At 39.9% G+C, this 21,857-nt stretch overlaps 1 protein-coding gene and 1 long non-coding RNA gene across 3 annotated transcripts in view; one reads left to right on the top strand and one right to left on the bottom strand.

Moving 5' to 3' along the window:
- The window catches only part of LOC131107250 (contactin-4-like), a 122,242-nt gene that overhangs the window by 41,657 nt on the left and 58,728 nt on the right, over nt 1-21,857 (top strand). For both annotated transcript variants that reach the window (XM_058057228.1, XM_058057146.1), the window contains exons 6-8: nt 11,868-12,071; nt 15,054-15,156; nt 17,213-17,397. In XM_058057228.1, coding sequence (XP_057913211.1) covers nt 11,868-12,071; nt 15,054-15,156; nt 17,213-17,397 — 492 coding nt within the window. The remainder of the gene's footprint in view (nt 1-11,867; nt 12,072-15,053; nt 15,157-17,212; nt 17,398-21,857) is intronic.
- LOC131107363 (uncharacterized) lies at nt 1,666-14,223 on the bottom strand. The gene is made up of 3 exons (XR_009120251.1): nt 14,151-14,223; nt 4,990-5,078; nt 1,666-3,907 (listed from the first exon to the last, which is right to left on the bottom strand). It is a non-coding gene; the product is annotated as an uncharacterized LOC131107363 (long non-coding RNA).

Genomic DNA, 21,857 nt, shown 5'->3' with positions numbered 1-21,857 from the left:
ATGGTGTGAGACTCTTTGGGAGAAGCTGATGAAAGTGTTATCAGATAAAACAAAGTGTAGCTTTCATAAAGCTCTCCAGTAGAGCTCCAAGGAGCCGAGAGAGAAAGTCAGCACACGTTGCCAAGTGTCGGACTGGAAGAGAAGATGACAAAATATTAGTCATAATAAATGGCGGGCCAAAAAAAAATCTCTTAAGTTCTTATCATCAAAGACCTTAAGCAGGTGGACGAATATTAAAGATCATATCAAGTGGACTGTAAGATAAACAAAACACTCACATTCACAACCCTTATCTACAGTAGACAACAACAGAACTGCAACAGATGAAAAAATGGATCTGGAACGGGAAACTGGCCATTACGACCTGGATTTAAAGAGGCCCGGATCCAAACTTACTTTCTAATATGAAAAACATATGTTTATCCAACACTGATGGATACAGCAGCACCATCATTAACGAGAACAAATAATCAATTATTCATATAAATACTAAAAGCTTCTAACAGAGTAATCGCTGTCGGATAGGAACTCAGCCTACATCTATATTGGTCCAAGAGCCATCCGTTTTCTCTGCTAGCACCTTGAGGATCAGACGTTATTATTGTAAAAGGAAGTATGTATAACATTGTATTCTACACTATACAGTATCATTATTTTATATACAGTAAACCTCAAATATATCGGATTCAATTGTTCCCACTGGTTTTGTCCGATATAAGCGAAATCCGTTATATGCGTAAACCGGAAAATGTCCGTTTTACGCATATATCGGATTTATATCCGGTATATGCGTAAATCGGATTTATCCGTTATAAAAAGGCACTTCCTTGACTATGTTTCCAATGTACCTGGACGCGCAGGCAACGCTGCAAACGCTGCAAATGACGTCGTATAGCGGCCTGTCACGATTCAGGGAATCGGAGCTCCACGATGCGGCCATCCGATATATGCGAGGGAAATTTAATGGAAATGCATTGGAACGGGACTGGAGATTTTGTCCGAAATAGGCGAAATCCGTTATAAAAAATCCGATATATGCAATGAATTTTTATTGGAAATGCATTACAGAAAAATCGGTTCTTTTTTATCTGTCCGTTGTGAGCGAATTTCCGATATATCCGAGTCCGATATATCCGAGGTTTACTGTATTTTCTTTTCAACTGTAGTATTATTTGTTACAGAGGAGATGATGGCGATATTCATTCATTCATTTTCTACCGCTTATCCTCACGAGGGTCGCGGGGGATGCTGGAGCCTATCCCAGGCGGGGTACACCCTGGACTGGTCACCAGCCAATCACACGGCACATATAGTCAAACAACCATTCACACTCACATTCATACCTATGGACAATTTGGAGTCGGCAATTAACCTAGCACGTTTTTGGAATGTTCCAAAAAAAACACGCCTGCACGGGGAGAACATTCAGAGTCCTTCACATGTCCAATTTTACAGATCCATAACCACCCCACTCTTCAGTCGTCATACGTTATCCATTATTATTATTATGACATCAGTGAAGACGTAGGCTACTGCGTACAATGAATGTCGAAAAATGTCATGGTAAAGAGTTGTCTTATTGTGGCGTCATCTCCCCGACAGCAAATAACAGGGCAATAATGAAGAAATAATCTATACGACAAATCTACCCCCCCCCCCCCCAAACACCATCATTTGTCATTCACAAGACCCTCATTGCATTTTAACTACGTGTAACCAAATTCAAGGAAAACCTCTGCACATCCCTATTCAGTACCATATGTTTGTGGACCTTCCCACAGTGCTGAGATGCCCAAGACTCTAGTGGACTTCCACCTGCCAGAGGGGGGGTCTCAAAGGACACATTATGCATGGCGGACAGCTGTCTTGGCGCCCGTATGCATGTGCTCATCCATGCAGAAAGACATGTTCAAACAGTAGAAAGGGTTCCTGCTCATAAGAGAAGGCAACATCTGCCGTGTAGCCTATTGCTACCCACCGTGTTTAGAGTGGGTATGGGCGTGTTTTGGCAGGTTACTCTCTTTATGTCAGGTAGCGTTTGTACCTATGTACTGTAACTGTGTATCTTTATCATGCGTTCTCGCCACATGCAGAGTATTCTACATACGAAGAGCAGAAGGATATTTAAATGTCACAAGACATGCTTGCACAAATACAATTTACAGGAAGTTTAATGTCGTCTCTAAGTGATTTGTTCTCAGGCCAGCCACAAATGTAAAAAACGATGAACTGAGACAACTGCAACAACGTGTATTTTGACACTGATTTCTGCAAAATTCAATGTTAATAAATGGATTTTTTTTTTGTAGTTAGAGCATAGAAAACAAGTTTATTACTTTCAATTTTTTAACCATTATTACACCCATGTAGGCATGAAATCACACCCCTTTACACTCTTATTGTTCTTTGTGTCCACCACATTGCTAATGCTTAGCCTATGGGACACAAGAAATGGCATAGCATGAAATGCATAGCATGTTAGAGAACTAAATAATTAGCCTTATTCTTATGTATTTTAAACTTAAGAAAGGGTTATGATTGGAGTGGGGAAGAAAGACAAAAAAAATCCAGAATGTACCACTTCCACATGGAATAGGAGGGGAATTTCTCGTCACTTTATCATATATCGGACATGCCATGGCTGACTGATGTAATGTCATGTCTCATTAATGTTTTGTGTCATCACTGATGCCTAGTAGCCAGAATAATACATATACCTTGTATTTCAATATTTGATGACTAATATAGGGCCATATTCAACCGTGATTATTTATTAATTAATTCATTTTGGAAAACCAAGAGAGTGACGGATATTTGATATTCGATGTAGCGAGGGATTTCTGTACAAGCAGCACATTTAACTATTATACGGGCTATGCAGGTATTGGAATATACACACTAAAATACATGCAAAACAATGCCATTTTATACTCATTTATGACCTCCAAAATAAGCCGGGTAACTTTTGATTTTGGGGTACTGTGCACATCCCAGCATGCCTTGTGGTTAATGAGTTACTATTAAATATTTGCATTTATTAAGCGTGTAAAATGTCGATACCCACATTGTGTGGTAGTATGTAGTTACTTGCTGTGTTGCACCGTGAGTGAGGGAGGCCTGAGGTAGGTTGATAAGTGCCTCTTTTTAAATCACAACATGTAAGGAACACCTTCCTCAACAACAAAGCAACACATTTTGGCAACACTAACCCGTCTTATGTGTTTTAATTATTCTTTACTGTGGCATATTCGACTAATGATGATGTGGTCATTCACACTCAAAAAAAAAGATTACTTGGGACTTGGTCTCATTATCAAATGATACATTTTGTTAAATCTTTCACAATCCCTTTTTTCAGTCGTATTCCCAGGTGTCTCAGTTACAAAAAAAACTGTCACTCCATTCCTTCCATGCTCTTGGAGGCTTTTCTAAAAAAGCGTTTTGAGTTTTGACGCGATGCAGCAGTTACCGTAGTGACAAGCAGCCAGCGACATGACAGCAGCATGAAATGGGATATGCTATATTTCCAGGGAGTGACACTCAGTTGATTAGAGTTCCTAATCATGTATGAAAGGTCACAGAGGAGTCAGTGGTGCGTACACATATTTCCCGGAGGATATGTGTGGATGACAGAATTCTCCCTTCTAAGCTTTTTGAAAAAGTATACAGCACAGTACCTAAAAGACCAGCATAGAGGGAAAACAGAGGAACTGTTTATCTCCATTTGTTCAGTAAAGAAGACGTTTCCTTTTTTGTGTTGGCTGTGGCCAACACTGTGTAAGCGTCTTTATCTAGCTTGCTGGGCTTCAATCTTGCGTCATGTCCTCGGGCTGTTTGTGCGTCTAGAAAAACACAAATCCTCCAGGGCCTGTGGAGATTTCATCCCAGAAGAAATGTTCTGTCACACCTGTTGTGCAAGGTTGAAAATAGTCATTTCCACAACCGAGGCAGTTTGGATCATATACTGTAAGCAAGCTCGCCACGAAGACATATGGGCTGCAGATATAGGATCGTCAATTGTTGGTAATGGTAATGGTAATGGTTTTATTTCATTTGAACATGCATCAGATTTCAATTGAATGCATCCCATAATCAGTTCCCAGTTCCACATGTCCAAAAGGAGTAGGAAGAAGCAAATCTTATTAAATCCTACCCCTCCATCTGGTACTTTTACAATCAGTAACTGTTACATTTGTTCACTTCCTGCTTTCCGTAATACAATTTAAGGTTTTGTTTTGTTTTGTTTTTTGTATTTTTTTCGAAGTACAAGGTGATCATACGAGGTCACCATACAATGACATAATGGGTACCATAGTAACTGCCAATATAGTGATATATATAGCACATCGTGACTGGTTCAAGACTCTTCATCCTTGCTCATCGTTGCGCATTGTTTGAGTCCCTTACTCAATCCATTCCATAGTTTGATTCCACATACTGAAATACTATGGCTTTTTAAAGTAGTCCTAGCATATAAGTGTTTCAAATGTACTTCTTCCCTGAGATCATATTTCTCCTCTCTTGTAGAGAAGTATTGGATGACATTTTTAGCTAATTGGTTATTTTTAGGCTTATGCATTATTTTAGCTGTTTGAAGATGAACTATATCAATATGTTACTAACTAACTGTGTTAGTATATTAGTCCAGCAAACTACTTGCTTCCAAAGTATTTCATTGAACATTTTAACATACAAGCTGCCAACTTGACTTGCAAGTCGTCAGCGCCAATCAATCTGAGACGACCTTTCGATGGTTCAAGTAGCTTGCAGCAAATGCAGCGATCCAAACTACTACCAGTAAATCACAAGTCAACAAATATCTGACACGCAACTTAACCTATCCACTGCATTGCCTGGGATACATATATATACTCTCTAATAGTCATGTTTTATCATTCATAGTTCACATTGTGTATTAGTATATCCATATTGAAACAAAACACATAAAAACAGACGTAGAAAGGTGAAATCATGTTATACAGCAGGTACCTGAAGCACGGTCGGTCACCTTAGCAACTGGAAAACCACCGAGGATTCCTGTTGTCGTGCATGTATGTCCCACTGCACTCACTTTTTACCTGTTGATAGAATGATGCAAGGTAAACCTCCAGTTGCGACTTTGTCTTTAAGTCACTATATTCAACAACGAGAAAATGTTTTTTTGTTAAATACAACTTCTCAAGCCCAATGAGATTAATATTTTCTCCTATATCCCAAAAAGAGGGGCTATTCACACAGAAATGTCCGTACTGTTATATATTTAGAAACCTGTTATGGCTTTCTAAATATGTTTTTTAAAATTCTCAGAGCCTTGTTGACTTAAAATACCACCCCATACACTCATATTAGACATTTAAGAGAACAACCATCTACTAAGACATGTTATATTAACTATAATATGCAACATACAACTTGTTTGAAGATATTAAATATTAAGTTCCAGTTTTTTGTATTTGGATGCTGAGAGATACCTTATGTTAGAACCAGTGACGAGAGATGTAGTATATTGGAAACTGCAACATCCACTGGGGAACTAGATCGATAAAACCACAGCAATAGAAGTCTTTTTTTTTGTTTTTTTTTTCAGTACAGTCTCTCGAAGGTGTCTGGTTTATAAAGTCCTGCAGTCCGGTTTCCCCTCTGGCTGTCACTGTGGATCAGAGGCAGCAACGAGAGCAAAGCGCTCCGCCTCTGTGTCTTGCGAGGCCATTAATGGGCTGTAAATGTGACTTTGCCATGCATTCTGTGCCTCACAAACACCGTGCTATGTTGAGGGCCCATTGCTTCTGACCTCTATTTTCTAATGCTCAGAGACCTTTGAGGCACTCAACACTGAAATCACTTCTGTTTATTTCCTCTCCGAGCAGTTCTTAGTGAGTGCCGTGCCTGTTTGTATGGCTACCTGAGGCTTTGAAAACACAGAGCATGTGCATCCCGTCCAGTCCTGTAACGAAGACAGTAGACCAGCCTGAAGCAGATATGACATGATGTGATGCCGACTTGATGCATTCAGTTACACAATGACGGAGTCAGCAGAATACGTGGAGTTCCTCAGTTTGGAAGCACTTGAGGCGAGATCAGCCTTGAGTGTACTAAATATGCAGCATGCCTCGGTTACTTATTACCAACTACGCGTGAATTGTTCATTTGTTAATATGTATGACTTTGCTAGGTTTTTCAATATGAATAATTATTAAGTATTTTTTTTGACTGGTTTTTCACGGCACACAGAATATTGTGTGTTATTTTGTCTATATCCAGCTTGGAACCTACCAAAAGAAAGATTCATCAGAAAAAAGCGTGTTTCTATCTTTTTCCGTTCTTTAGCAATCAGCAATAGAGAGTAAGTTTCAGGAAAATATCAGTTCCCAACTAAAATATGGAGGAAACCTGCTTTTGTGGAAAAGCATAACTTTTCACTTTGACACAAATATTTATTTAGCTTTTTGACAGCTCAAATATCTAAACAACAATATCAAAATAAACTACACAAAAAGGTTTATTTTACAACAAAGTTAAAATGTATTTACAAATATAATACTGTGAGCTATTTACAATTTTTATATTAGGAACTGAACTATGTGTGTCCACACGTGTGTTAAAACTTCAATTCTGCACGCTACACTCCTCCATGCATGTATGATTCTTCCATTCACACGATCCCTGCTGATCTCTTATCAACTTCTGCCACCTTGTGGCTTTTTATGGCTTAAAATATCTCTGAAGTTAAATGCATTGTGCTATTGTGCATTAAAACGTATAAATATGTTGTTGGGATGGTGCATTCAGGTTTATAAAACCATATAACTACATCTTTGGTATTGAATGAGTTAATCACCAAAATGCTTAAAAATCATGAGTAAAAAAAGCACAGATATGAATCACAATATATTTTTTAAACAGTATGTGTTTGAACTCTTATTGAACTTATTTTTGCATGACATGTCATAACTGCATATTTGTGTTTTAGAGTGTTTACTTGCAGTATGTTTATATTGCAGTTCATGATGACAGTCCGTCCATAACAAGCATGTCACTAAGAATGAAAGCTTAGCCCCCCCGGGGGAACGCTTAGGAATTTATGATGAATATTTTTTCATCGCACCATCACAAGCTTCATCAATTCATTCATTATTTATTTATCTGGCTTACATTCTTTTCCTTCCCTGCCGTCTCTGGAACCCCCCCGGCGGCATTCATCCCCTTAGTCTTAAGGATGTCTTCTTTCTATTTAAAATACTGTATCTACATGAGTTTGTTAAGTGGTTATTAAATATATGTGCTGATGCTGTGTTCATGAAGATAAATGCTGGCAAATGTAGCCATCAATGGCTTTAGTACAAATGAAATGGCTTATGTAATATCAGAACACAGTCTATCTGGCTGAGTTCCACTTGCAAAAATAGGTAGAACAACATTGTACTGGTATTGTACACAAATACCAGGTTTGCTATGGTCTTTGAAAGTATGACACTTATTAGTATTGAATCCTACTTTGTGGAAATTCACTTATTAGGGCCTGGAACTAATTAACAAGGATCACATTTCTGTTAAAGTTCTGTTCACTCGGAGTGGCATGACCAAAGAAGGTTGGCTGGTTGGAGGAGCTCCATCATCCAGGAGATGCTCAGAGCAGAGCCACTGCTCCCTCACATCGAGAGGAGCCAGTTGAGGTGGCTCGGGCTTCCAGTTCAGATGCCTCCTCCAGGCATTCCAAAGTGCTGGTAGACCTAGGACACGCTGGATGGAATACGTCTCACACAGATTACAGGTGTCCACCAGGGGAACTGGAAGTGGTGGCCCGAGACAAGGAGGTCTGGGCTGCCCTCACGACCCGGACCCGGATAAGCGGAAATAGCTGGAAAAATTCCATCAGAAGTCGGCATCAACATACATGGTTGACTGCTTTGGTCACTACGGAATTTCAAACACAAATTCGCTATTTCTTTGTGTATATCGTGTTGTAGTCTTGTCAACTTCTTAATTACTCCATAACTGCTATCTAGATACACGATGTGTACTACAAAGTAAGCTTCAACATAAAAGCATGGCGTTATTAACCTGCATTCCAGCACAGCAACTAACAAAATGCAAAATGCTAATTTGTAGTCAAGACATACAACGGTATGTTAGATAAGAGAATGTCGGCAGAATGGCAATGAGGCAGAATGACTGTGCACAAATCAGCTTTTTATTGGCGTCTACAAAACAGCACTGTATACTTTACAGCAAGACGCCCTCCGCACTTCAGGGCAGGACTCTTCTTTTTTTCCAGGGTGACTCTCACTTGCAAAGAAACGCCACTGACCTCTACAGCTCAACCCCAAACTCGCAGCTCAGAAACATACACAATATGATATGAAACACAAACATCCAAACAAAATTATGCACATATGTCAGGGAACGACAAAGTCCGTTATTATCACGCATTCTTCGGGTCAGTAAGGGGCATCGAGATTATTGGGTCCCACAGTGTCATCACACTGTCATCATTTTATGTTGACCTTCAATTAATGAATTAACCTTCATTAATTGATTAATTATAATTAAAATAATTTAATCAGCTATTTAAAATGTTATGAGTTCTACACAAAAAAAAGTTGCTGAACATCGAGCTGAACACAAGTAATTATTCATTTTCTACCGCTTATCCTCACAAGGGTCGCGGGGGGTGCTGGAGCCTATCCCAGCTGTCTTCGGACGAGAGGCGGGGTCACCAGCCAATCACAGGGCACATATAGACAAACAACCATTCACACTCACATTCATACCTATGGACAATTTGGAGTCGCCAATTAACTTTGCATGTTTTTGGAATGTGGTAGGAGGGTGGAATTGAACTCGGGTCTCCTAGCTGTGAGGCGTGTGTGCGAATCACTCACCCACCGTGCAGCCCACAAGTAATCATATTTATCCATTCATTCATTCATTCATTTTCTACCGCTTTTCCTCACGAGGGTCGCGGGGTGTGCTGGAGCCTATCCCAGCTGTCTTCGGGCGAGAGGCGGGGTCACCAGCCAATCACAGGGCACATATAGTCAAACAACCATTCATACTCACATTCATACCTATGGACAATTTTGAGTCGCCAATTAACCTAGCATGTTTTTGAAATGTGGGAGGAGGGTGGAATTGAACTCAGGTCTCCTAGGTGTGAGGCCTGTGTGCAAACCACTCATCCACTGTACAGCCCCCAAGTAATCATTCATTCATTGATTTTCTACAGCTTTTTCCTCACGAGGATCAGAGGGGTGCTGGAGCCTATCCCAGCTGTCTTCAGGCGGGAGGCGGGTACACCTTGGACTGGTGGCCAGCCAATCACAGGGCACATATAGACAAACAACCATTCACACTCACATTTATACCTATGGACAATTTGGAGTCGCAAATTAACCTAGCATGTTTTTGGAATGTGGGAGGAGGGTGGAATTGAACTCGTGTCTCCTAGCTGTGAGGCTTGTGTTCAAACCACTCTTCCACCGTGCAGCCCCCAAGTAATCATTCATTCATTGATTTTCTACAGCTTTTCCTCACGAGAGTCAGAGGGGTGCTGGAGCCTATCCCAACTGTCTTCAGGCGGGAGGCGGGGTACACCCTGGACTGGTGGCCAGCCAATCACAGGGCACATATAGACAAACAACCATTCACACTCACATTCATACCTATGGACAATTTGGAGTCGCAAATTAACCTAGCATGTTTTTGGAATGTGGGAAGAGGGTGGAATTGAACTTTGATATCTTAGCTGTGAGGCCTGTGTGCAAACCACTCATCCACCGTGCAGCCCACAAATAATCATATTCATCCAAATGTAAAAAAAAGTGGACTCATGGTAATGTTAATCACTGTTATTTTTATTTCAAGTGTGCATGATTAACTATAAATAATAGTTGCCAAAGATGATTGGCACAGGGAACAAAAGTACATCTGTTGTATGATATTTTTCTCTTACTTCTGCCAAGCGGAATAAAGTGTGACGAATGCAAGACAGACCATCACCAAAAGAGACTGTCAGACAGGATGATAGGTCTACTAAGTGTACTTAAGGTGTGACAAATCAGTTTGAGATACATTGTGTAATGAGGATATTTGATTGCACAACTTGTTCAGGCTCTGAATATTCAGTAAGGCCTCTCTTTTGAAGTTGGCCCTTATGGGACGGGGGGGGGTTCTGTTCATATCAGCTTGTGGAAAGTGAGCTTAAGATTGAAGGAGCCATCAAACCTTAAAGGTAACGTCAGCTGTTATCTGTCTGAAGGCTTCAATGACATTGGAATTGTTCCTACAATCACCAGAGCAGCTATGTTGTTCTTATTGTAGCTAAATAGTAAAAAAAAAAACAGTTTCTACACTCGAGTCATAATAATAATAATAATGCATAACTTCAAAGCTTTCCCGAGCTTCATTTTGCATGTTGTTGAATAAACCGTATTTCCATCCCTCTGTAGTATTCTGCCGCACATGCCGTGCCATGTCGTCATTTGGGTTTCAATCGCAGAACAAGGGCAGGTGCAGTCATAGTCCAAAATCACTGGAGAGAAAAACATCCATACACACAACATCCTGCCTTCAAGTGTCTTTCGTCCCCACGGACATCTGCTTCGTCATCACTCTGTTCAACTGCTCACGCACTCCCGCCAAACCATAATCTCAAGACCCAAATGGGGAGGGATCAGCTGGCGCACATTTGCCGCTAGATGTATTGCATCATGCTGTAATAAATGGCCAATCAGATGGGAGACCGTGAAGGGAAAGGGCACCTCCCTGACTGCTTTGTAATGTCTAGTCGTAGTAGCAAGGTTTCACTAAGGGTAAATAGGACACTCCTGTCAATTACAAACAGCATTGATTAGTTCTATTCTGGCCATTCTTAATGCCACATTATATTGGCATGATGCAATGTGTGTATTTGCTTTATGGTCATTCTTATACTGTGTCTGCAACAGAGATTTTTGGCTTGCAGAGCATAAGAGACGTTTCAGTAAAAAGTTGACTATTTGTTGTTTATTCTGCTGCACATTTGTATGCATTGGAATATCCAGAAGATGTCAAGTTGAATACATTGAGCCTGTTGTTACAACCGTGTATTTGTTCTTGAGGGGAATGTGCATTCTGTGTTATTCTCAAAACAATGATTTTCTTTCTTTCTTGTCACTACTTATTTTTCTAAAAAAAAAAAAAACAAATTACTTATATGTGGAACCAGAAATATGACAGAAAGATTCTCGGGACTAAACATTAGTGCAGTATATATAATCAAAGAAAAAACCCCAGCTTGGCTTGTAGTTTAAATTTTTCTTTTTAACACCCTAAAACAAAAATACAATAATCCTGTTTTCTCGGCTTGGAGGTTAGCCTGTCAAATAAGTCAAGCAAATATCATGATTAAATAATGAAATGTGTTTTTTTTTTTACACGCTGTTCCTGGCTTGTCACCTTCATCATGGAAGCAGACTGACTGGAAAAACATCCAAATTGTGCAAGACCATCATTAATGTCACAAACAGCATACAGCGTTCACGTTATGTGGCATTTCAGGGTTGCTTGGGAAAGCAAATAAGCACTTGTGGCTGGGGGAGACAGCAACATGTGACATCTGTATTTCACAAAGTTTTGGAACAAAAACTTATAACAACATGTACAGAATTTTTAAAAAATCGTATACTTTTATTGCCTAAACCATATACAGTGGAACCTTGGTTAGCATCATTATTATTATTAAATGTAATGCATTCTATGAATGGTCTGACTGTAACCAAAAAGTAGTGTAATGAAATAAAAATTTCCCTTGAGGAATAACAAATTGTTTCTGATCCGGATTATTCTCCAACATGCTTTTAATTTCTCTTCTGTCTTTATCTCAACAGATCTGGAATTTTCCTGGATTTTCAACGAGTACCCAACCTTTGTGAAGCAGGACACTCGTCGTTTTATCTCGCAGGAGACGGGGAATCTTTACATCGCTAAAGTTGAGCCCTCAGATGTGGGCAACTACACTTGTGTTGTGACCCACCCTGTGACAAAGACTCGAGTCCAGGGCCCACCTACCCCACTTGTGCTTCGCACTGACGGTGAGCTTAGTTTCTTCAACCCGTTTGGGACAACTGAGGACACTCATCATGGGCGTGGATGTCATGTTGTGTTTTTGGGGGCCATTTCTAAACAACTGCAGATTCAAATATCCTAAGTCCCAAGGAGGACAACCTCCAAGTGCTTCAAATTCCAAAATTCCAAAAAACGATAATTCGAATATTAGTCAACCACAGATGAACAAATCCGATTGGACTATGGACGTTGTTTGAGAAACACGATCATTAATTCAAACTTGTGCACACTCTTCAGAATTTTTAACAATCGTGGAAAATGTAACTTGCATCATCAGCATTCCACCCTGGAAACGTAGCGGTTCAAATAAATAATTAAGGGCATTGATCCCCATGATGCGTGTATACAAACCGCGGAATGACCGCACCTAAATTCAAACACTAATGTAGTCGACTGGGGTGCATCAAAGCACTGTACCATGCTGCTAGCTTTGAAATCTGTTGATGCAAGCAAAAGGGTGGACCAAGATAGACGAATGCATGTCAGCGTACGATGCCCATGTAAAATAGGCTCATGTGTGACCTAAATTCTCACTCGGCTCACCGGCTTATTAACATCCTACAAATTAGTTTACGGGATCAAACACTAATTCCAACCCCCCTTTTAAATACTCCACAATATTCATTTTGTAAATTGGACACATTTAACGGTATAAACAAATATCGATGCATGCTTGCACGAGGCTAAATGAGTAAAAATTGTTGCACCTCAGCGCCACCTAGTTAGTATATTTCTGTCAATGAGGCTACACTGTTGCCATATTTAAATTACTGCTAGGGAATGAAGGAACGGAATAACTATTTGTGTATAAAATACGTCAACTCAGAAATTTGGGAGGTGAAAGTCGTAATTAAAACAAACAACAATTGCAGATCCCTCAGTAACTGTATTGAATGCAGAGGAATTGTTGACATTGTTAATGAATTGTTGATGTTGGTAAAACGCCAAGAAAGTAACCTTGGTCATGGAATTCCTCCTAGCATAGCATAGACAGCTTAGTAACCACTCTTTCAGGTGGCGTTTCCAACTCCCTGAAATATAGATAAGGCACACTGAGTCGGTTTTCCCTGTATTAAATCGTACTTCGAAATAGAGTGTTGTTGACTCAGATTGATCATTTCCACCTGCAAAGAAGGGATAGTTGAATAGTAGAGAAACGAAATCAGAAATCACTATACACTCTTTATTGCTCTCTGGTTCTACCATATCTTACTTATTGTGTGGAAATATGGGGTAATAACTACAAAAGCAATCTTCACTCGCTAAATGTACTGCAAAAAAGGTCAGTAAGGATAATTCATAATGCCGCCTACAGAGACTTATTTCTAAAATCACAAATACTTCAACTTGCTGATATAGTTAATCTTCAAACAGCTAAAAAATAATGCATAAGGCTAAAAATAACCAATTACCTAAAAATGTAATTCAATACTTCTCTACAAGAGAGGAGAAATATGATCTCAGGGAAGAACTAAATTAGAAACACTTATATGATAGGACTATGTTAAAAAGCCATAGCATTTCAGTATGTGGAATCAAACGATGGAATGGATTGAGTAAGGAAATCAAACAATGCACAACGATGAGCCAATTCAAGAAACAATACAAGCAGTTGATGTTTGCTAAATACAAGGATGAAGAGTCTTGAACCAGTCATGATGTGCTATATATATATCACTATATTGACACTTACTATGGTACCCATTATGGCATTGGATGCTCATATCACCTCCTACTTTGGTACGAGGTACATTATTTAAAAAAAAACAAAAAACCTTGAACTGTATTGTAGTGTTTTCAACAGGGATGTTGGTGACACCAAGCTAAACCACAAACGAAGACTCTGGAGTTCCACTGCAAAGTTTAATTGTCTTCTTTCACAGATATGTGTGTGTGTCTGTGTGTGTGCGGTGAAAACTGCAACAGAAAAGGTGCATCTCAACATCTTGAGCGGCTGCTACATTATCAAATGCCCCAAGCCCAATCAATCAGAAAAAAACACTATCCAAATATATCAAAATAAATCACAATACAGTCAAACTCACGGCATTCCTGCGTGATAACTCAACGTGGGTGGCATCCACAACGTTCCCGTGCAGTCTCGATGAGCGATCTCCTCCCCCCCGCGACATCCGGAAGTGAACCGGAAGTACATCTCCGAAAACCGGAAGTGGATCCCGGCGATAACATTTTTAAATACAAATTTCTATAAACCATGAATTACTTACCTAAACAACTTTTAATCACTCCTAGCAAAATACACACCCTTAACATTGCTTATTTAAACCCATTAACTTATATATTCGGAAACTTGCCTTAAGGGCAGCACATGTATCATGGAAAGCAGGAAATTAACAAATGTTACAACAGTTACTGATTGTAAAAGTACCAGAAGAAGGGGTAGGATTTAATAAGCTTTGCTTCTTCCTACTCCTTTTGGACATGTGGAACTGGGAACTGATTATGGGATGCATTCAATTGTAATCAGATGCATGTTCAAATGAAATAAAACCATTACGGGATGTTTTGTGGACACAGTGGCAGCACCTGTTGGATTTAACGGGAACATCCTCTGGTTCATAGCAGCTACCATTCCAATGAGATGAAATTGTCCGTGAATTGTCAGCGTTGTGCTGTCGCTGCGGAGTTGTATGTTGTTTGTGTCCACAGAAGATATATTTGTGACAGAACTATGAACCAAGTGGATTTCAGCTGCTCAGATCACATTTGGATGCTGCAAAACATTCTATTTTATACAAAACAGACACGGCATTTGAACGGGTTTTCACTAGTTGTCTAGCAACAGAACAGAGATCACAGCTTGCCCGTAGATATTGTCTTCTGCCTTTCCTTTGTCGACGACCAACTGAAGTTATTTAATTTGATGTACAAATAAAACAAGGTTTGTTTTCAACTGACACACATCCTCATTTGCATTTTCCCTGCAGGTGTGATGGGTGAATATGAGCCAAAGATTGAAGTTCAGTTTCCCGAGGTTGTTCATGTTGCCAAAGGATCCACTGTGAAGCTGGAATGCTTTGCGCTGGGAAAGTAAGGCAACACTTGCATCAGGCGCGGCACTCTCACTTCATATAAAAGGAAAAATATTACTCGAAAAGAAACTATTTCTCATGTGTTCTCTTTCTTTTTCCCGTCTTAGCGGCGGCACCCGTGTGTTTCAAGTCAAAGTTGCACAACTTGTGACAAAAACCAGCATTAGAATTACAGCAAAAGCATGTAGAAATAACAAATATATTGTAATTTTATAGTTAAAAATTACAAATATCGGTATATAAGATGCATCGGAAAGCTACGCTTTTTTTGTTTTTGTTTCTTTTTACTTTATTTTGAAAATGAAAAACATCCAAAGCACATCAAACCAACCAAAATCAATACAAGGGAGTGGGAAGAAGTCAAGACTTATCTAGTCCCACCCCTCTAACCAACCAGATTCCAACCTCATCCCTACAAAAACATACATTATTCCTTGTCTACACAGAATAAAAACCCCATATCCAACCACCCTCACCCAGCTTGAGGCACCCAACCACGTGCCAAGAGCAACCAGTTCATTATCATCCTATCCTACATAGTCCAGTACAAAAGAAAGAAAGAAACCACCCCAACTTAACAGTCTTTAAAAATACAAGCTGTTTATAAAATCCAAAGTCTATATTATTTTTATGTAATGTAACAATTTTCTATCCATACAAAGGAAGCGTACCTTAAATGTGTTGAAATTGTAAGGCAACTTTGGATAAACATTAAGTATATATCACTGCCAGGCAGAGTGTTCTTGGTTTTTGGTCATCAAAATATGGTTACCCTATTTCTTACCCTTCGCGGCCTTTGGTCCGATGACAAAAATACCCATGCAAACCACACTAAAGCACATGAAGTATATATATATTTAGGATTTTTAGCACCAAACCACAAGTGCAGGCCTCAAAGTGTTTTGGATACGGTGTAATGGAGCCCAGACTGCAGCAGCATAATATCATTAAAGCTAAAACGTTTGACTTTTGTTCACTGGGGTCTGGAGTAAATCCTCCAGTTTTAAACTCATCAGGGAATGAAAGACCTTATAAGCCCTTAAACCTTTTGTATGAATATAATGTTAGTGTGACCAAGGACACTTTGATCCCGAAAAAGCCTTAAATGCTCTGTTTCTTCTTGGGTTCTTTAACCAAACGATAAATGATACATTCATTATTGTTGTCCAAACATATTGAAAATTAAGTCAAATCTAAACCACAACATTGAGTAATATCAAGGGAGCTTGAGTTAATTTTCTGCAGCTAATGCAGAGATAATAGTATTCTTTAAGTAGTGTTAGTCATGCGTTAAAAAAAACTGCATAATTACTCTATAATTAGAGTGCAAAGTTATGTATTTTGCACCACGGTTATAATAATTTTTCCAGCGAGATTAGTGATCATGATGCTTGTAAAAGGTTGTAGGTTTTATGTACTGTATACTTCAAATGTATAACACGTTTTGTGCTCCTGCTCCAGAGTCCTTTGTACTTTTTGTACTTTTTACTTTGTGTGGCTGTGAAATGGGTTTTAAATTGTCTTCATTATGACCTTAAAAAGCTTTAAAATACATTTGCTAAATACAAGGATGAAGAGTCTTGTAGGATGAAGAGTCTTGAACCAGTCATGATGTGCTATATACGTATATCACTATATTGACAGTTACTATGGTACCCATTATGTCATTGGATGGTCATATCACCTTGTACTTCGGTACAAGGTACATTATTAAAAAAAAAAAACAAAAAACCTTAAACTGTATTATGGAAAGCAGGAAGTGAACAAATATAACAGTTACTGATTGTAAAAGTACCAGATGGAGGGGTAGAATTTAATAAGCTTTGCTTCTTTCTACTCCTTTTGGACATGTGGAACTGTGAACTAATTATGTGATGCATTCAATTGTAATCTGATGCATGTTCAAATGAAATAAAACCATTACCATTACCATTACCATTACCATTACCATTACCATTACCATTACCATTACCATTACCATTAAATTTGACTTGTTGAAACCTGCAGAGACCCTGACAAACTTGAGTAAACATGCCCGTGTCGTTTTCTACCAGCCCTGTTCCTTCCATAAACTGGCGAAAAGCGGATGCCGCACCTTTCCCGAGGAAGGTGGACATGAGGAAAGCGAGCGGCGTCCTGGAAATCCCGTACTTCCAGCAGGAGGATGCTGGCACATATGAGTGTGTGGCTGAAAATTCCAGGGGAATGAACACGGTGAAAGGGAAGCTCTCCTTCTATGGTAAGATCTTTGGTGTTCATAAATATTTGACTTGAATGCACCATAGCCCGATCCCTATCTGTTTGGCTGCTCCCGCAGCAAAAGCAGACGCTCACTCGACTCTGTGTCACGTGCGTCTTCCATGCGAAGACAGTTTCGTTTTAACAGCACATCAAAATGATTAAAGACTGTCGGCCATGATGCCTCTAATATTTTGATCCAGATTAAAAGGGGTTATGCGGATGACGCTGAGCCCTTGCCTACGACCTTGTTGGTGAGCTTTGTATTGGGTTCCACCAGATGGCATCATGGTTGACATCCTTCCAACTTCACGGGAGATCAAAGCTATTAAATGCACTATACATAGTCCAGAGGCACATATGTCAGGGACATAATCTGCCCCGCAGCATCTGGATTGACAGGAAGGGGGGGTCAGCGGATCCAGTCTTTGATGTCCATAGTCCAGTTGAGAAGTCAGATATATCCCTGCTGTAGCAAATAAGCGCGTGGGATTGAGACGCCCGTGAAAAGTCGGTATTTGACACTCTAATTAGGCCGCTGTATCAAGGTGCCCCCGCGTTCTACGCCAGCTAGCAAACCCTCCTGCTAGCTTGACATTCTCTGATTTCATATCTACATTTCCAAGAAAAGTTAAATTATCAGATTAGATTCAGATCCAATAACCCTCCCCATCTCTTTAATAACACGACAAGATGTGCACCATATTGGACGCTAACCAGAGACTTAGTAAATTTGAGATGTTAAGCAAAAAAACATGCTAACATGAGGCAGATGCAAAATGTCCGAGCGTACCTGTATATTTGTATATTTGCTTTTTCCCTACTTAATATCCTAATACATTGAGTGAGTCCATCCGTGTTTTTAATGTTTTTTTTTTATCAGAAAACGTCCTTCATTGTTAGTTTAATGTTAGCTAGCAAACAAAATAGCCACCAGAGGTTATGTCGCCACTCTATGACGTCATCACCAGTTGACTCTCTAAAATGTTAACACAGAACTGTTTTTTATTGTTTTTTATTCATTCATTCATTCATTTTCTACCGCTTTTTGATAGTTTTAAATGCACATATACAGTAGAGCCTTGGTTAGCGTCAGGAATTCCTTGCAGAAGGTCTGACTGTAACCAAAACAGATGCTAACCAAATAATGTGAATCCAATGAATATTTTCCAGAAAGCGAACATTTTAACATTTTTATAGTTTTACAATCATAGTTTGACATATAGTCCAACAATGAACAGTTAAGGGTACTTTTACCTTGATTGAAGAACCCCACAGACACAATGCTAGCAGTGGGTGGCTCTGAACGCTTTTTGTTTTGTGACGTCAATGCAATCCGAACTCCCTTATAGATTCCCTTGCAGATTGCCAGCACTCAGTAAACGTGGACTTATGTGTCCAGAAGTCCTCGGGAGCGCTTCAGAGTGGAGTGGGCGTGCCAGTAGGTCTGAAGCAGGAAATCCATGGCAACACCGCACCAAGCGGTGCAGGATCTGGAAGATCTAGAATTCTTTATGTGCGGGTTATTGTGTGTAGCGGCTCTATAGGAGCCCGCAACTCAATAGAAATGGCTGAAAATGAGCATAATAAGTGCCCTGTAACCTGGCAATTTTACACCTGCGGTTATTCTTATGGGTTAGTCATACACACCAATGGAAAAGTCATGATGCTTTAATTGGCTCGTTTATCTTAGAAGAATATACTAAACTGAAAATGCCTGAGGGTATTGAATCGATCGGAACTGGACTGTTGAGGCTGTCTTAGAAGACATTTAGCCTGTCATCTGGAGTAGAGCAACCTTATATTTCGGCATGGACTATTCACACCCGCTCAATGCCATGAGATTCCTATACTTAATACTATCGCACTATGAGTTTCCATGACGCTGGTTTTACTCTTTTAAGCCACCATAATATAGATTTTCTTCCTACCTTTCCTACTGATTTTCTTCCCTCAAGTCAAGCTGTGTCAGCTGTCTGAGCGAATTTATTTGTGCTATTAAGCAATTTGCCATTATTTACAACTTCACTGGAAGCTCTCGGTCTCTTTGCCTTTAACAACCCAGAAGCACACGGTGATCCACAGCGGCCGGTCATATTGAGCTGCAGGTCCTTTTTCATTTTGATGTGTTTTGTCTCTCTCCTTCTCCCTTCACATGCTGTCGGCAGCCAGGTGATAAAAATCAGTAATCTTATTTTGAGCCTGCTTTGAATTAAGCTTTTGAGAGATTTGTCAGCAGTGTAAGCCAATGAGGGGATCGATGAGGTATCTCGTGTGTATCCGCGCGAGCTGCAATGGGAGGAGAGTCTGGCTCTGAGACAGAAAGAAATGAACATGGTACTTTATGGCGGGTCGTTCCGGTTGATACATGTTGGCCTTATTCACCCATACTTTCTATTAACACTTGTAATTAAATTCCTACTGAATTGACTCTAGAGTTCTTGATTACAGCACATTCTGATTTTTGAAAGAAAAGAATACTAAATGGATTCGGAGTCTTTGCAGTGAATTAACTCCTTAACTTCTCTATCTTTAGCCACTTGACGTTTAGCTCGATAGGTTGGCAAAGTGGGGCTGTCTGCTTTCATTTGTAGAGCTCGGACTGAGTCGATAGCTTTGGAGAGGGTAAGGAGCCTGACAGGACGGGAGGGTGAATATTGGGCTATTATGAACGGACATGCTAGTTAATGAGTCGTCAAGCATGGGTACTTTTTATCCTGGTTGGTACTTCCTACCAAGCACATTATATCGGCGTTCTGGCTGGTATCAAAGCTAAAACTGTGTTCCTTGAGGAAAAACTGGAGATGACTTCTAGCTTAATGTAACTTCCATTGCTATGTTATTCAATGCGGACATCCGCCATGCTGATTAACAAGGAATGATGGCTCAGCTAAACCCATGCATGAGTTCTATAGACAGAAATTCAGATATGGCCATCTTATTTTGATGTGGACTGTAGGCCCGACTCTTGACATAAATATTCTATGCAGGCTTGCTGGTCTGCTGCTTCATTTATTTTAATCTTTTATATCACATACCCCCCCTCGAACCCCCCACATACTTGATCACACATTCAGTGGATGCTGAACTACTGTGTCGGAATACGTTATGTCTCGAAACTCATCATTGGCGAGGTCTGAAGGAGGACCTGTGGTCCTCTGGCCGCCCAGCCGGAACAGAAGGCTGGGGTAAAGTGGAAAGAGATCTGGAGCAGGGTGTTTGGTGTTTGGCGAACAAGATTGTCTGTTCGGGCTATCAGGGTATTCCGTGTTCAGTGTGAAATGGTACATAGACGCTCAATCCAGGGAACTCTCTTAAAAGAAAAATTGCTTTGGTCAGTTCATTCTGTCACATTTAGCCAATGACTTGGATTGGATCCCGGGATGCAGAGACTGAGGCGATGGGCAGGGAAAAAAAAAAAAATCTTTAATCAAGCTCACACAGACTGGAAGGACGTGCAAAGAATACAAAGTAGAAAATAACTAATAAGAAAAGAAGCAACAGCTAAGGATTGCGAAAGGGAACCGTGCACGTATTGATAACAATGAGCACCGTGGTAGATCATACTAAGAAAGAGGAACCCAAAGAACAGCTTGACTCGGAAATGGGTGGACAACGAGGCACTAAGGAAGACACACAGAAATAAAATATAAATCCATACTTTCTAAACGGTATGAATAAAGTCAGGGCTCTACATTAAAAACAAAAATGACTTGCCCATAGGGAATCCTTAAGGTGAGAACTACTTGCCCGAACTTGCCCCATGTAAAATGAAAAGACTGCCATAATGATATCATATATCAATATATGCTGATAATTCATCAGATAATGGAGGCACTGTTTCATCACTTTTTGCTGTTTTCCTTCAGAAGTTGTTGAAGAATTAGACGATGTTGGCAGGGACGCCATGATAGATGTTTTCCTAGTAAAACGATCGCTGATTGGTTGATCGCGAACAAGAACGGGTGTGGGTAAAACGCGGATTGTGGATTACGGACCGCGGTCTAAATAAACGATTCTGATTGGTCCATTTCAAGATTTGCAAGGATTGGTTTGCAAATTACCATCGGAATTACGCAGTCCGTGTTTTACCAACACCCAACAAGAACCGCTTTAAAAAAAACTCTTGGCAGTACGGCATGCTAAAGTGTACTTGCCCGACGGGAATATTAATGATTGGATTTACTTGCCCGAATTTTGTTTTAACTTGCCCCGGGCCATCGGTACAACGTTATTGTCGAGCCCTGAAAGTGGATGAATGCATCTCTCTCCGCAGAACAATGCACAGAAATCTACGGAATGCAACGTAATCCCAGGAATTGAAGAAGAAAATGCGTGGAAGTCAACATGAATGACATTGTCTAATGCAGTGATTTTCAACTACTGTGCCGCGGCACACTAGTGTACCTTGAGAAACCGTCAGGTTATCCAATATCACTTTTTATAATTAACATTTATTAA

This window comes from Doryrhamphus excisus, chromosome 1 (genome assembly GCF_030265055.1).
Source record: "Doryrhamphus excisus isolate RoL2022-K1 chromosome 1, RoL_Dexc_1.0, whole genome shotgun sequence".
NCBI classification, from domain to species: Eukaryota; Metazoa; Chordata; class Actinopteri; order Syngnathiformes; family Syngnathidae; genus Doryrhamphus; species Doryrhamphus excisus.
The sequence above is the reverse complement of the archived record's forward strand: the minus strand, read 5'-3'. Positions and strand labels throughout refer to the sequence as shown.